The sequence below is a fragment of the Bubalus kerabau genome, chromosome 7 (genome assembly GCF_029407905.1).
Source record: "Bubalus kerabau isolate K-KA32 ecotype Philippines breed swamp buffalo chromosome 7, PCC_UOA_SB_1v2, whole genome shotgun sequence".
Lineage (NCBI taxonomy): Eukaryota > Metazoa > Chordata > Mammalia > Artiodactyla > Bovidae > Bubalus > Bubalus kerabau.
Window position 1 is genome coordinate 95,264,769 of NC_073630.1, and position 14,111 is coordinate 95,278,879.

Genomic DNA, 14,111 nt, shown 5'->3' on the forward strand with positions numbered 1-14,111 from the left:
CCAATATTCATAGCAGCACTATTCACAATAACCAGGACATGGAAGCAACTTAAATGGCCACCAACAGATGAAAAGATAACGATGTGGTATATATTTACAATAGAATATTCTCAGCCATTTAAAAAAAAATGAAATAATACCATCTGCAGTAACATGGATGGGCCTAGAGATTGTCATACCAAGTGAAGTAAGTCAGAGAAAGGCAACCATCATATGATATCGCTTATATATGGAGTCTTAAAAGATGGCACAAATTAACTTATTCACAAAACAGGAATAGCGTAACATGAAGAAAATGATCTTACGGTTACCAAAGGGGAAAAGGGTAGAAGGAGGGATAAATTAGGAGGCTGGGATTAACATATACACACTGCTATTTATAAAATAGATAACTAATAAGGACCTACTGCATAGCACAGGGAACTCGACTCAATATTCTGTAAAAATGTATACGGGAAAAGAAGCTAAGAGTGCGTGCATATATGTATATGTGTAACCGATTCATTTTGCTATGCAGCAGAAGCTAACACAACATTGTAAATCAACTCCAACAAAAAAACTAAAAAACAAACAAAAATGTGCTAAACTGAAGAGCCAAAGGGAAAAAAACGAAGGACGCCTAAGCTACAGCCCCGCCCCCTTTGGAGCGGCGCTGCACCCGTGCCATGCGCATGTGCAGGAGACCCCGGGTGCCGCGGGGTCCAGTTCCCCAGGCCAGCGCCTGGTGCCAAGGAGACCCACAGAGCACAGGCGGCCACCAGCCACTCCTAGCCCAGGACCAGCTTGAAAACAAACAAAGCCAAAACCACTCCTGAACTACTGCCCAGAAAAGACACAACATGGCATCCTAGCAATAAAAGCATTACAGGAAAGCCAGTGTTTTTTAAAAAAAACTATGCGATAGCCATGTTACAGAACTTTCCTTTAAATTGTAGTTAACTTACAATCTTGTGTTCATTTCTGGTGTACAGTGAAGTGATTCAGTTATACATATATATATATATATATTCAAGATATTGAATATAGTCCCCTGTGCTGAACCGTAGGACCTTGTTCTTTATTTTATATATAGTAATTTGTATCTGTTGGTCTTAAATTCCTAATTTATACCCTCTGCTTCCTCTTGGTAACCATAAGTCTGTTTTCTACGTCTGTGAGTCTGTCTCTAACAAAACATTATTCCTAAGAGGTTGGGACTGCTCTTTCTATTGGGCTGACAACCTTCTTTGTTGCAGAACATCAATCGTACATCCAGACCCCCGGACCCCCACCCATGTCCCCTCTCTGAATTCTTACCATTCTTGCAGACGCTGACATTCAAAACTCCTGAGCCCAGGCAGTTTCCTTTAGGTATACAGAAGCCAGCGTTGTCTGAGGTATTGGCTAATATTTCTGCAGGCACCTTATACCGCAAGGCAGGCAGTCCCTGGACACTCTCAAAGTCACTGAAAGTTATATACACTGACCTGTTAGGAAGTAAGGATAAAAAGTCAGCTTGGGTCCCCATCAGCATGGTCTGCCTGAATCAGTAAGTCAGCCAACTGTTCTCAGGTGTAATCCGGCTAAACACTTACAGGATACACAGGAAGTGAAGAGGCCAAAGAAAGACTGAGAGGAGCTCAAGCCACTCAGTGTATAACAAACTAGGAGATGGACTGCAATGAAAGATGTTTTAGAGGTAGCAACTGTGCTAACGTCCCAAAGAGACTGAGAAAAAGACATAATGTGTGGTAGAAAACCAAGAAAATGAGTTAGAATGGATGCTTATGCTAAAAGAAAGAAGAGTCGTCCAGACCAGCAAGGGCACATGCCAGTGTGGATGGAGCAGAAGCAAAGGAAAGAAAGCCAGGGAGAAGCTGAGACAAAGCGAAGCAGAGGAGGTGACAAAGGTGTGGCCCCGCAGATTCCCAAAGGCCTGGACAAGCGCCCCATTAGACAGATACTTGATTAGATATACCCATTTCCCCCAAGTAAAAATAGTTTCCATATTTTGCCATGGTTATTTATTTCAACAGAGTAGAACATCAATTCTGCCCTCAGAGATTAGAGTTTCAATCAGTGGTTCCTTCTAACACAAACCAGCCAGCTATCTGCATAGCACCTGAGTGACAGCTGGGCTTCCCTTGTGACTCAGCTCGTAAACAATCCACCTGCAGTGCAGGAGACCTGGGTTCGACCCCTGGGTTGGGAAGATCCCCTGGAGAAGGGAAAGGCTACCCACTCCAGTATTCTGGCCTGGAGAATTCCATGGACTGTATAGTCCCTGGGACTTTCGCTTTCACTTTGACAGCCAAAGTACTTTCACATGCCCTGTCTTAGAGCCTTCATCCCTGCATCCGACGTTGTCTGAAGGCTACGGGGGGGCCTCACGTTTCATCTCTGAACCACAGGTGGGACACATCTCTCACTGGGTTGTGACTAACGCAGGAGTTGCCTTCTACTGTACATCTCACCCCTGCAGCATTTCTTAATGAAAATTTTAAGCAAATAGAAACCTAGAGAAAAATACTATAATAAATACGTTTTATAACAAACACCACTTAGATAAATAAAATGTATATTTATGGCTACAACTGAAGTTCTCTAAGTAATACTCCTGACTCTGAGCTTTCTCTGCATCCCCAGAGGTAACCACTATCCTGAATTTGGGGTTTATCATTCCCATGCAGACCTCTATGCTTTAAAAAAAAAAATTAATTTGGCTGTGCCGGATCAAAGTTGGCATGCAGGATCTTTGCATTTTTAGTTGTGACATGAACACTTAGTTGTGGCATGTAGGATCTGGTTCCCTGACCAGGGATAGAACCAGAGACCCCTGCATTGGGAGCACAGCATCTTAGCCACAGATCACAGGGAAGTTCCCAGGCCTTTATACTTTTACCTACATACATACTCAAAAACAACATGTGGCCCTGTTTATTTCTAGATGTTATTATAATAGTATACCATATTGTCTTTCTGTAATTTGCTTCTTCCTTCAACATTATATTTTTAAGATTTCTTGCATTAAAGTACATGGCTCTGGTTGCTATATTTTACTTTTTATATGATATTCTATCATACAAAGATCCCATTTATTTATTTATGTTCTCCTTTTCATAGGCACTCAGATTGCTTTGGATGGAAGAAATTTTTACATATTGAGATATGGGGAAGTGATTTCGGCTTATACATGAATTAACTTAAACTTTATGCTAACGAGAACAGCCTGTCTTATGGCCTGTCGAACATGCACAGTACATCTGCTTTAACCATTAATGAAGAGAATGTATTTAAAAACCAAAATGGAGTAGCTGTGGTTCAGACATCCAGGAGGGAATTGGGTGACCACTGTGGATATGGTTTCAGACACACTCCTGCATCACTGAAAACTTGAACTTTCTGAACTGCATTAAACTCAAGGACACCACTAGCTGTTCTCAAAACAGTATCTCCTAGCAGCGGTCAGCTGCAACTCTGCAGGGTCAAGGTCTCCCCTTGCAATTAGGCAAACATTTCAGATCCCAGCCAACCCTCGTTTAACAAGCACCCTTACTTCTCGACAGGTCCAGTTATATTTCTTGATAAACAACTCATGTAACTAACTGTAACCTTGAGGTTTTTGCCTTGTACGCCTCCCACATTTTGTAGTCTGACAAAATACAATTCAAGTCCTCTCTGAATTAGCGTCTCCTGGGCTACAGCCCTCAGTTTGACTCAAGTAAAACTTTTCTATTCCAATTATAGATCGTTTATTGATTATTTCTGGCAACACTTCCAGTGTTTTCCTAACTACAATTGATGTGTAAGTCTCCTTCACATAGGTACCCAAGTTCTTCAGGCTAGGGAACCCATGTTGGAGAGGCGTGTGAAACCATGGGGTTGGAGGTCTTTGGCGTTACTAAGTGCTGCCAAGTGGCTCTTCACAAGTGGTGGTACCAGACAAGAAAAAGTTGCCTCTGTGGCAAATCTTTAATAAGCCCCTCCTGCCCTCCTAGGTTTCCTTGTCTCACTCATCGCACTTAAACATGTTCTCTTTCTTTGGTCCTTCCACAAATACTGACCAGGTAGAACAGCTGGCTGGAGGGTGACAGATAGTCTGCTCCAGAGCTGGAAAAGGTCTGCACTGTGGCACAGAGACTGGGGATGGAGTGGGGAGTGAAAGAAGAGCTCTTTCTGAGGAGGATGAATAGCACTTGCGGCTAATTTAGTGCAAGAGATGAGGGAGATTTACAGTGATTCTCACAGGGCTGGCTGGGGAGGTGCTCAACTGTGTGAGATATGACAGTCCCTCGGACAGCAAGGAGATCAAACCAGTCCATCCTAAAGGAAATCAACCCTGAATACTCTTTGGAAAGACTGATGATGAAGCTCCAATACTTTGGCCACCTGATACGAAGAGCCAACTCACTGGAAAAGACTCTGATGCTGGGAAAGATTGAGGGCAGAAGGAGAAGGGGGCAACAGAGGATGAGATGGTTGGATGGCATCTCCTATTCGATAGACATGAACTTGGGCAAACTCTGGGAGATGGTGAGGGACAGGGAAGCCTGGCATGCTGCAGTCCACGGGGTCATGGACACGCTTTGGTGACTGAACAACAATAAATGAAAGCCAGAAGAACAGCCATTCTTGAGAATGTAGATGCTATAGAGTCAAAGGTAACTAGGTGACCTCCAATGTAGGAGGTCTCATAAAAAGCCTTGCAGGAGGGTGCGGGAGAGGAAAGGGAGGCTGCGTGATCGGCTACTCATCTGAGCAGTGTGATGGTGAAGGGTGGAAGGAGAGGTAACGATGGGGAGATGGGAGTCGGGGTGTGGAGTAGGATGCCTTCCTCCCACGGAGGGGGCTTCATCATGGGTGTCTGGAGAGAAACAGCAGGTGGGAGAGAGGGACAGATGCGGGCAAGTGTGAGCAGATATGCTCAACGGGAAGGTTAGTGCTCAGCAGAGACCTATGAACTCTGAAGTAGGGACCACGGTATGATTTCTTTATCTTCTGTGCAGCAACTGGAAGAAGACCAGAGCAAATTTCACATCCGATAGAGGATATCATAATAATGAAGAACTAATATTATTTACTGTGTGACAGGCCCTGGGCTAAGTATTTTATTAAAGTAACTCATTTATCCTCAAAACAACTCCCAAAGTAGGTAACTATTTCTGTCCCTACTTTATAAACGAGGACAGTGAGGCAAAGAGTAGTTAAATGTTTCCAAGGTCACACAGCTGTTAAGTGGTGGAGCTCCTATTCAAACCAACACAGCTGGTTTGTGAATGGCTACACTTTCTCTTGTTTTTCAATATGCCATTATCGCTGGTCACTCATAGCCTAAATATCCTCATCAAATAAGTGCAATTATATATATCCCTCATATTTTTGACGGCCGTGTAGTCAAAGAACTCACATTTCAAGTTCTTACCTGCAAAAATCAGATGGGAAGACATAAAGGACTTCATCTTTGGTGATTAATGGGTGAAAAGTGTCTCCATCTGTTCCGTTGATCATATTGCACTCATCTGCTGTCCACCAGTCAAGCGACCTGTCACAGGGAAACAAGCAAGAGTCCAGATGGTCACACTGGATTTTAGGCTTTTTTTAAAGATATATTTACCTATTTATGTATTTTTGGCTTTGTCGGGTCTTAGCTGTGGTGCAAGGACCCTTTGTTGCGGCATGTTGGCTCTCTAGTTGTGGTGCACAGGCTTAGTAGCTCCGCAGCATGTGGGGTCCTAGTTCCCAGACCAGGGATCAAACACACAGCCCCTGTATTGGAAGGAGGATTCCTAACCACTGGACCACCAGCAAAGTCCCTAGGCTTTTTTTTTTAATGGTCTGGACTTCTCAAGACCTAACTGGGACTTGGCTACCCACAGAACCTTGTTCACACACAGACCAGGGTGATATTGGATCAAGAGGGGGAAAAGCAGGGCCCTGATTTCCAAATATCAATTCTGACAGAGAAAACAGTCAAACATCCTTCTTCCCTTCCTTCAAAACTGAGGGTCTCCTGTAAAGGTTTAGAGATATCCATGTGCTTTAAGCAGTGATCCAATTTGCCATTCACAACAGCCGTGTTCACAGCCAGCCCACAGTCAGATGAACTCTGGACAGACATGTTCAGGAAGATAATATTCACAATAGATCATTAACTGTCTCCCCTCCAAACAGCTCTCTGATCCAAAATTAACAGAAGACTTCTCTTGGGTCACAAGAAAGTTTAATTTTGAGTTGATTTTATACTCACTAAGAGCACAGTTCAGATAGCAGGTTTTTAAAAATTAATTCCTTGAATAATGGTATAAAATGCAAAAGATAGGAAGGAATGGGCAAAAAACAGGAATTCTTCCAACTTCTGGTCAAGGTGAAATTCTAAATTCATGTATTAAGGGTCTCTTCCAAGTAAAATCACAGAGCAGTGGTTGATAAACCATAAAAGGAAACAGTTAAAAGGTCTATACTCTACTCAAGCACAAACATCTTTTTCGACAATGAAAGGTGACAAATGCCAAGTAGTGAGAAGGCTACAGCTGCTGGCCTACTGGGCTGCAGGTATGGAAGCCAAGAGAAAGATCTGCAAGTCTAGATTCTGAGGTTGGTGAGGATTAAAGGTGGTCCATCAAGGGCTTGAAATCAGGATCTAGGGCAGGGATTTTTTCTGCTCAGCTAGAAAGGCTGAAGAAAGCAAAGCTGAGTCGCAGGGAGGTAGAAAGCCCCAGACACCTTACAACCAGAACCTGGGCCAAGATGCCTGCTGATTTTTTGGTGAGATCTGTGATGTTGTTCAGTCACTAAGTCATGTCCGCCTATTTCCAATCCCATGGACTGCAGCACAGCAGGCTTCTCTGTCCTTCACTCTCTCTCAGAGTTTGCTCAAACTCATGTCCACTGAGTCGGTGATAATATCTAACTTTTTCATGCTCTGCATAATTGTGAGATGGAGGTCTACCATGTATACTGGTTTGGGGGGTTACTGGGTGGACTACTGCATACCTGCTACCTAGGGAGAGGTGAGAGGATGGATGGATAGTTGGATGGATGAGCAGGTGGATAGATAACAGACTTACCAATGAAAATAATTCTGCAAGTTAACATTTTTTTAATGAAAGCAACTTATGCTAAGAGATAGGCAACAAAATCAACAATGATAAGATGAATTCACTTTTGAAGAAATTAAATTAATTGAACAATCTGGTTAATAAATAGGCTGTTTAGTATCCTCAAAGAGACAAACGAAAGAACAGCATCCTTCAAAAAGAACAGCAAACTACTAACAAATAAAAAGAGAAGAATAAAATAAATGTTCAGTTCAGTTCAGTCGCTCAGTCATGTCCGAATCTTTGTGACCCCATGAACAGCAGCACGCCAGGCCTCCCTGTCCATCACCAACTCCCGGAGTCCACCCAAATCCATGTCCATTGAGTCGGTGATACCATCCAACCACCTCATCCTCTGTCATCCCCTTCTCCTCCCGCCCTCAATCTTTCCCAGCATCAGGGTCTTTTCAAATGAGTCAGTTCTTCACATCAGGTGGCCAAAGTACTGGAGTTTCAGCTTCAACATCAGTCCTTCCAGTGAACACCCAGGACTGATGTCCTTTAGGATGGACTGGTTGGATCTCCTTGCAGTCCAAGGGACTCTCAAGAGTCTTCTCTAGAGAGACCCAAAGAATAAAAAGTAGAAGTCTTCAGAATAGAAACAGTTTCTGTAAGAAAAACTCTCTATTGGGATAAACGCTAGACTGTACATAGTTGGAAAGAACAGGCTAAATCAAATATTACTTCCAAGAATTTACACAGATATAATCTTAGGAAGATTAAAAATGAAAGGATCAAGACATAGAGACTATATCAAGAGGCTTCAATAAACGTTTAGTGGGAGTTTGGGGGAGGGTAGTAAGAATAGAGTGAACAACAGAGAGGCAATAATTTAAGATATAATTGTTGCAAGTTTTCCAAATTTTAAGAAAGATAGAAGGCCTTAGATTTAAAGTATGCTCCAAGGGCTGAACAGAATAAATAAAATAAATTCAAATTTGGATTATGTTGTAGTAAAACTGCAATAAAATCAAGGAAAAAGATAATCAAAAGTAAATGGAGTAGTAGTATCTTCATAATTTTGAACTGTCAAACTAGAATTCCATACCAAACTAGAATCATTAAAAACTGAATGTGAAATAAAGATATTTTTAAATATGCACAGTCTAAGAAATTTTACCACCCACAGATCCTTACTGAAACGACTACTAATAAAGGGTTTCCCAACCTAGTATAGTCAAGCTTCGGTTTTTCCAATAGTCATGTATGGATGTGAGAGTTGAACCATAAAGAAGGCTGACTGTGGAAGAATTGAGGCTTTTGAGTTGTGGTGATGGAGAAAACTCTTGAGAGTCCCAAGGAGATGAAACCAGTCAATCCTAAAGGAAATCTACCCTGAATATTCACTGGAAGGACTGATGCTGAAGTTGAAGCTCCATCACTTTGGCCAACTGATGTGAAGAGCCAACTCATCAGAAAAGAGCCTGATGCTAGGAAAGACTGAAGGCAGGAGAAGGGGACAACAGAGGATGAGATGGTTGGGTGGCATCAATGACTCAATGGACATGAGCTTAAGCAAGCTCTGGGAAATGATGAAGGACAAGGAAACCTGGGGTGCTGCAGTCCATGGGGTTGCAAAAAGCTGGACACAACTTATCAACTCAACAACAACAAACAACCCAGTAACATTTTGAGCCTGATATATGGATGTGAGCATTGGATTATAGAGAAAGCTGAGCGCTGAAGAATTGACGCTTTTGAACTGTGGTGTTGGAGAAGACTCTTAAGAGTCCTTTGGACTGCAAGGAGATCCAACCAGTCCATCCTAAAGGAAATCAGTCCTGAATATTCACTGGAAGGACTGATGTTGAAGCTGAAACTCCAGTACTTTGGCCACCTGATATGAAAAGCTGGCTCATTTGAAAAGACCCTGATGCTGGGAAAGATTGAGGGCGGAAGGAGAAGGGGACGACAGAGGATGAGATGGTTGGATGGCATCACCAACTCAATGGACATGGATTTGGGTGGACTCTGGGAGTTGGTGATGGACAGGGAGGCCTGGCGTGCTGCAGTCATGGGGTCGCAAAGAGTCGGACACGACTGAGCGACACAACTGAACTGAACTGATGGAATTCTCTGTAGGGGACTGTCTTGTACACTGCAGGATGTTTAGCAGCATCCCAGGTCTCTACCCAGTAGATGCCAGTAGCGACCTCCAGTTGTGATGATATGTGTCCAGACATCACCCAGTGTCCTCTGGGGAGCAAAACTGCCCTGTTTGAGAACCACTGTACTAATGATCTTCAGCAATAAAAAAAAACTAAACCCAAAGGGAAGATGTGAGAAGAAAAATACTAACAAATTAATAAAATATATTGGCATTTTAATTTACTATAAAAATAATAAACTTTTAAGTTATATTTGGCTTCCTAAAAAGGTGAAACAAGTTGTAGACAAGAATAACACAGAAGCTGTGTTAAGAAATGGGTAAAGATATTGTTTCATTGGAAGAAGAAAGATAATAGCTAACTTATGATTCTGTTAGGAAAAAAAAAAACTATTAAGTATAATCTAAGGGTAGAATCGGAGAAGGCAATGGCACCCCACTCCAGTACTCTTGCCTGGAAACTCCCATGGACGGAGTAGCCTGGTAGGCTGCAGTCCATGGGGTCGCCAAGAGTCGGGCACAACTGAGCGACTTCACTTTCACTTTTCACTTTCATGCATTGGAGAAGGAAATGGCAACCCACTCCAGTGTTCTTGCCTGGAGAATCCCAGGGACAGCAGAGCCTGGTGGGCTGCCGTCTCTGGGGTCGCACAGAGTCAGACATGACTCAGGCGACTTAGCAGCAGCAGCAGCAGCAGCAAGGATAGAACAGACATAACCAGCTAAGGGTGAAAAAGAATGTCGAAATAAGTGTAAATATATGAAATAATATATCATTATATGGTAATTGTATCAGTAGTTACAACACATATATAGAAGGATTAAAAGACTGAAAAGAAAACAACAGATTGGCTTTAAAACAAAATCTAGCTATATTATGCTGCTGCTGCTAAGTCGCTTCAGTCGTGTCCGACTCTGTGCGACCCCATAGACGGCAGCCCACCAGGCTCCCCCATCCCTGGGATTCTCCAGGCAAGAACACTGGAGTGGGTTGCCATTTCCTTCTCCAATGCATGAAAGTGAAAAGTGAAAGTGAAGTCGTGTCTGACTCTCAGCGACCCCATGGACTGCAGCCCACCAGGCTCCTCCGTCCATGGGATTTTCTAGGCAAGAGTACTGGAGTGGACTGCCATTGCCTTCTCAAGCTATATTATGTTCACAAGTAAATTTCTCTGTTAGCCTAGTACCCAGTCATCTAGTTATGCCTCCAAAGGCAACACTGTTGCCAGTTTCTTATATTCTTTCAGGGTTCTTACGTCCTTGGGAATGAGTATGTGTATGTGTATGTAAATATATGTGTATGCACCTGGATATATGTGTTATAACAAATTAAAAACATTTTTTTAATTTAAAAAGTTTTTGCTTTATAGAAAATTGTAAAGATAATATTCCACACCAGTTTTCTTGCCTGTATTTCTGGGAAGCTTTAAAGTAAATTTAATGTTCAAGAAGAAAATTTCTCTTACCACAGTCCCTGAATAATTAATCTCCATTTTCTTGAAGATTTCTAATTTCTATGACCTAAAAAAATTATTTTGCTTTATGTGTGACTTAATTGCAAGCTGCCTCAGTTCCTCTTTGGAGAAATTTGGTTTTGGAGGCAGTTTGTTTATAAATTATAAATGTGAAATAATGTTGAAATTCTATAGCAATGAACTGAAATGTATTTCATCATAAAAGAAAGATACACAAACAATGCACAATCACTAAATTAAAAAAAGAATCTCTTTCCTTCCCCCTACACAGCAATTTGAAAAATAGTTGCCCAGCAGCCACACATCACTCAACGTGGGTTCGATCCCTGGGTCAGGAAGATCCCTTGGAGGAGGAAATGGCAACCCACTCCAGTACTATAGCCTGGGAAATCCCATGGACAGAGGACAGTCCATGGGGCTGCAAAAGAGTTGGACATGACTGAGCGACTAAACAACAACAAACAGTAACAAGAGGAAGAGTGAACCTTTTCACCGGCTTGTGATTCATGCTTTAACCGTGAGAAACCTACATATCATTATATGGTAATTGTATACTAATACTAATAATTTAGTATTTAATCTGTGGAGTACTTACCCCAATCCTGATTTACAAAATAATAATTTTACATGTTAGACTATATTATTTATATTATAGGATATTTTGCATAATTATAGATTTTTAACTGCTATATTTTTTACCCAAAAATGATTGTGCTAATTTAAAAAAAAAATAAAGCAGAAGTGGACATTCAATTTAAATGAAAATTGAAAAAATAATTATACTGATAAACCATTAGACTTACGTTTTCCCATTCCATTCCACAATCTTGGAAAAGTTAAGGTAATTGTCTTCTCCAGTTAGAAAAACATAGTCTCCATCATTAGTCCCATTTTTCTGAAAATAAGTGAATATGGTTCTTTAAGATAACTGTGGTGGTTCATTTTATGTGTTGACTTGGCTACGGTGCCTAGTTGTTTGACCAAACAATACTCTAGATGTTGCTATATATTGTAGATGTGATCAGTTCAGCTTTAGTAAAGGAGATTACTGTTGATAATGTACGTAGGCTCATTTAATCAGCTGAAAGCTTTAAAAGCAAAATCTGAGGTTTCCCAGAGGAAAAAGAATTCTCTCCTCAAGACTACAGCATAGAAATCCTGCCTGAGTTTCCAGCCTGCTAGCCTGTCCCACGGATTTCAGACTTGCCACTTGGCAGCCCCCACAATCATATAAGCCAATTCCTTCATCCTGGGTTTGCTGGAAGTTCATCTGGGTTTTTCCATAATATCCTAGGGTAAAAGCAAAATGAACTTTCTGGCCAACCCAACATAAATCCCTCAATAAATATACAAATCTCTACTGATTCTGTTTTTCTAGAGAACCCTAAATGATACAGTAACTAGCACATTGAATCTTTATGAAACTGCCCTAGTGGAACCTACATGCCTCATGAGACTGAACCAGAACTAGGGAATAGAGTGACTATTTGTTAAATCCCATATTGGCCATATTATTACTTTATGGTTTTAAAAAGTATGAGCCCAATTAAACAATGGACAGAGAACTGAAGAGACACTTCTCCAGAGAAATCATCCAAATAACCAATAAAAACATGAAAAGATGCTCAATATTATCAGTTATTAGAAAAATGCAAATCAAAACCACTATGAGATACAACTTCATACCCATGAGGATGGCAATTTTTTAAAAAAGGAAAAGACCAAGTGTTGGTGAAGATGTGGAGAAACTAGAGCCTTTCTACACTGATGGTGTGAATGTAAAATGTGGCAGTTGCTATGGAAAACACTTTGTCAGCTAGTCAAAAAGTTATACATAATGTTGCCATAAGACTCCAAAATTCCACTTCTGTAATATACCCAAGAGAATTCTACTCCAAAATTTATATCTAATGGCCATACAAAAACCTGTATACAAACGTTCATAGCAGCATAATTCTTAATTGCCAAAAGTATAAATAAATCAAATATACATCAACTGAAGAATGGATAAACAAAGAGTGGTATATCCATACAACAGAGTATTACTCAGCCATGAAAAACAATGAAGTGCTGATATGTGCTACAACATGGGTGTGAAATCATTTATATGATTTCATATAAATTCCATTCCATTTATATGTATGTCGACAATGAAGTGAAGTCACTCAGTCGTGTCCGACCCTTTGCGACCCCATGGACTGTAGCCCATCAGGCTCCTCCACCCATGGGATTCTCCATGCAAGAGTACTGGGGTGGGTTGCCATTTCTTTCTCCAGGGGATCTTCCCGACCCAGGGATCGAACCCACAATAGGCATAGCTATACATAGAGAGAGTAGATTCAAGTTACCAGGAACTGATGGGAATGAGGAATGGAAGAAACTAACAGTCTGTGGGTTGGGGGCAGGTGATGAAAATGCTCTGGAATTACACAGTGGTGGCAGTCGCACAACTGTGTGAATGTGATAAAAGCCACTGCACGGCACACTTTTCAATGCTGATTTTATGTTGAGTGAATTATATCTCAATTAAAAAATAAAAAAAGCATAAATCCAGGACCAGGACCTGACTATACTTGAATAGAAGAAAGTGACATTAATATAATTCCATTCTTCAACCAAAATTTTCTTGAGTTGTATATTCGTTTCAGGTTACACTTCTTAATGACACAGATACTCTGTACATTCCTACAAATTCTTCACCTGGAATGGAGTTTTGGTTTCCCGGAAATAGCACGCATTACTCTGAAACATTTAAATGTTTAACCACTTAGCTTAGACCACATTTGAGTTAAGTGGAGGACTTTAAGAAGCAATATACACTTTTTTATTTTTTAGTATTTTGGTCTGTTTCTTCTTCGTCTTTTTTCTATAGAAAATTTATTTATAGAACTTATACATATATATATATATGTACTATACATATGTGTAGCATATGCTACACACAATTTTTATACATATATACAATTTCTTTAGTTATGTGTATAACATATCTCCTGTATTATTAAAAGTTCTTCCTAGCTACAACTTAATGACTTCATATTAGGTGGAAATAATTTAACCACTTTCTTATTACTGAATAGTTTAAAAATTTTTGCTACTATGAATAATGTATGTATATCTTTATGATTAAAAACTTTTCTGTGCTTTTATTTTCTAAATAGACCACTAAAGGTGATATTGCTAGATAAAAGAACATTACATTTTTAAAGCTTTTGAAACACATTAGCAAGTTGCTCAAGATCACTCAGTGGAAAGAGCAAGATACATCAATTTACATTCCTCAGATGCCTTTTGTTAAACTTTGCTTATTGGGTCAACAAAAAAAAGGGTTTCTTATTTCTTTTTGCATTTCTGTATTCAGTGAGGTTGAATTCTTTTTTCATTCAATCATTTGCCTTAAAAAACATTCATACCCTTTGTGAATTCTCTTTTCAATTTTTTTTTTTTTTTGCC

At 40.5% G+C, this 14,111-nt stretch overlaps 1 protein-coding gene across 1 annotated transcript in view; it reads right to left on the bottom strand.

Moving 5' to 3' along the window:
• SCARB2 (scavenger receptor class B member 2) overlaps window positions 1-14,111 on the bottom strand; it is a 79,394-nt gene that overhangs the window by 12,663 nt on the left and 52,620 nt on the right. The window contains exons 5-7 of the mRNA XM_055588828.1: window positions 11,462-11,553; window positions 5,402-5,521; window positions 1,297-1,466 (exon numbers count right to left, since the gene is read on the bottom strand). Coding sequence (XP_055444803.1) covers window positions 1,297-1,466; window positions 5,402-5,521; window positions 11,462-11,553 — 382 coding nt within the window. The remainder of the gene's footprint in view (window positions 1-1,296; window positions 1,467-5,401; window positions 5,522-11,461; window positions 11,554-14,111) is intronic.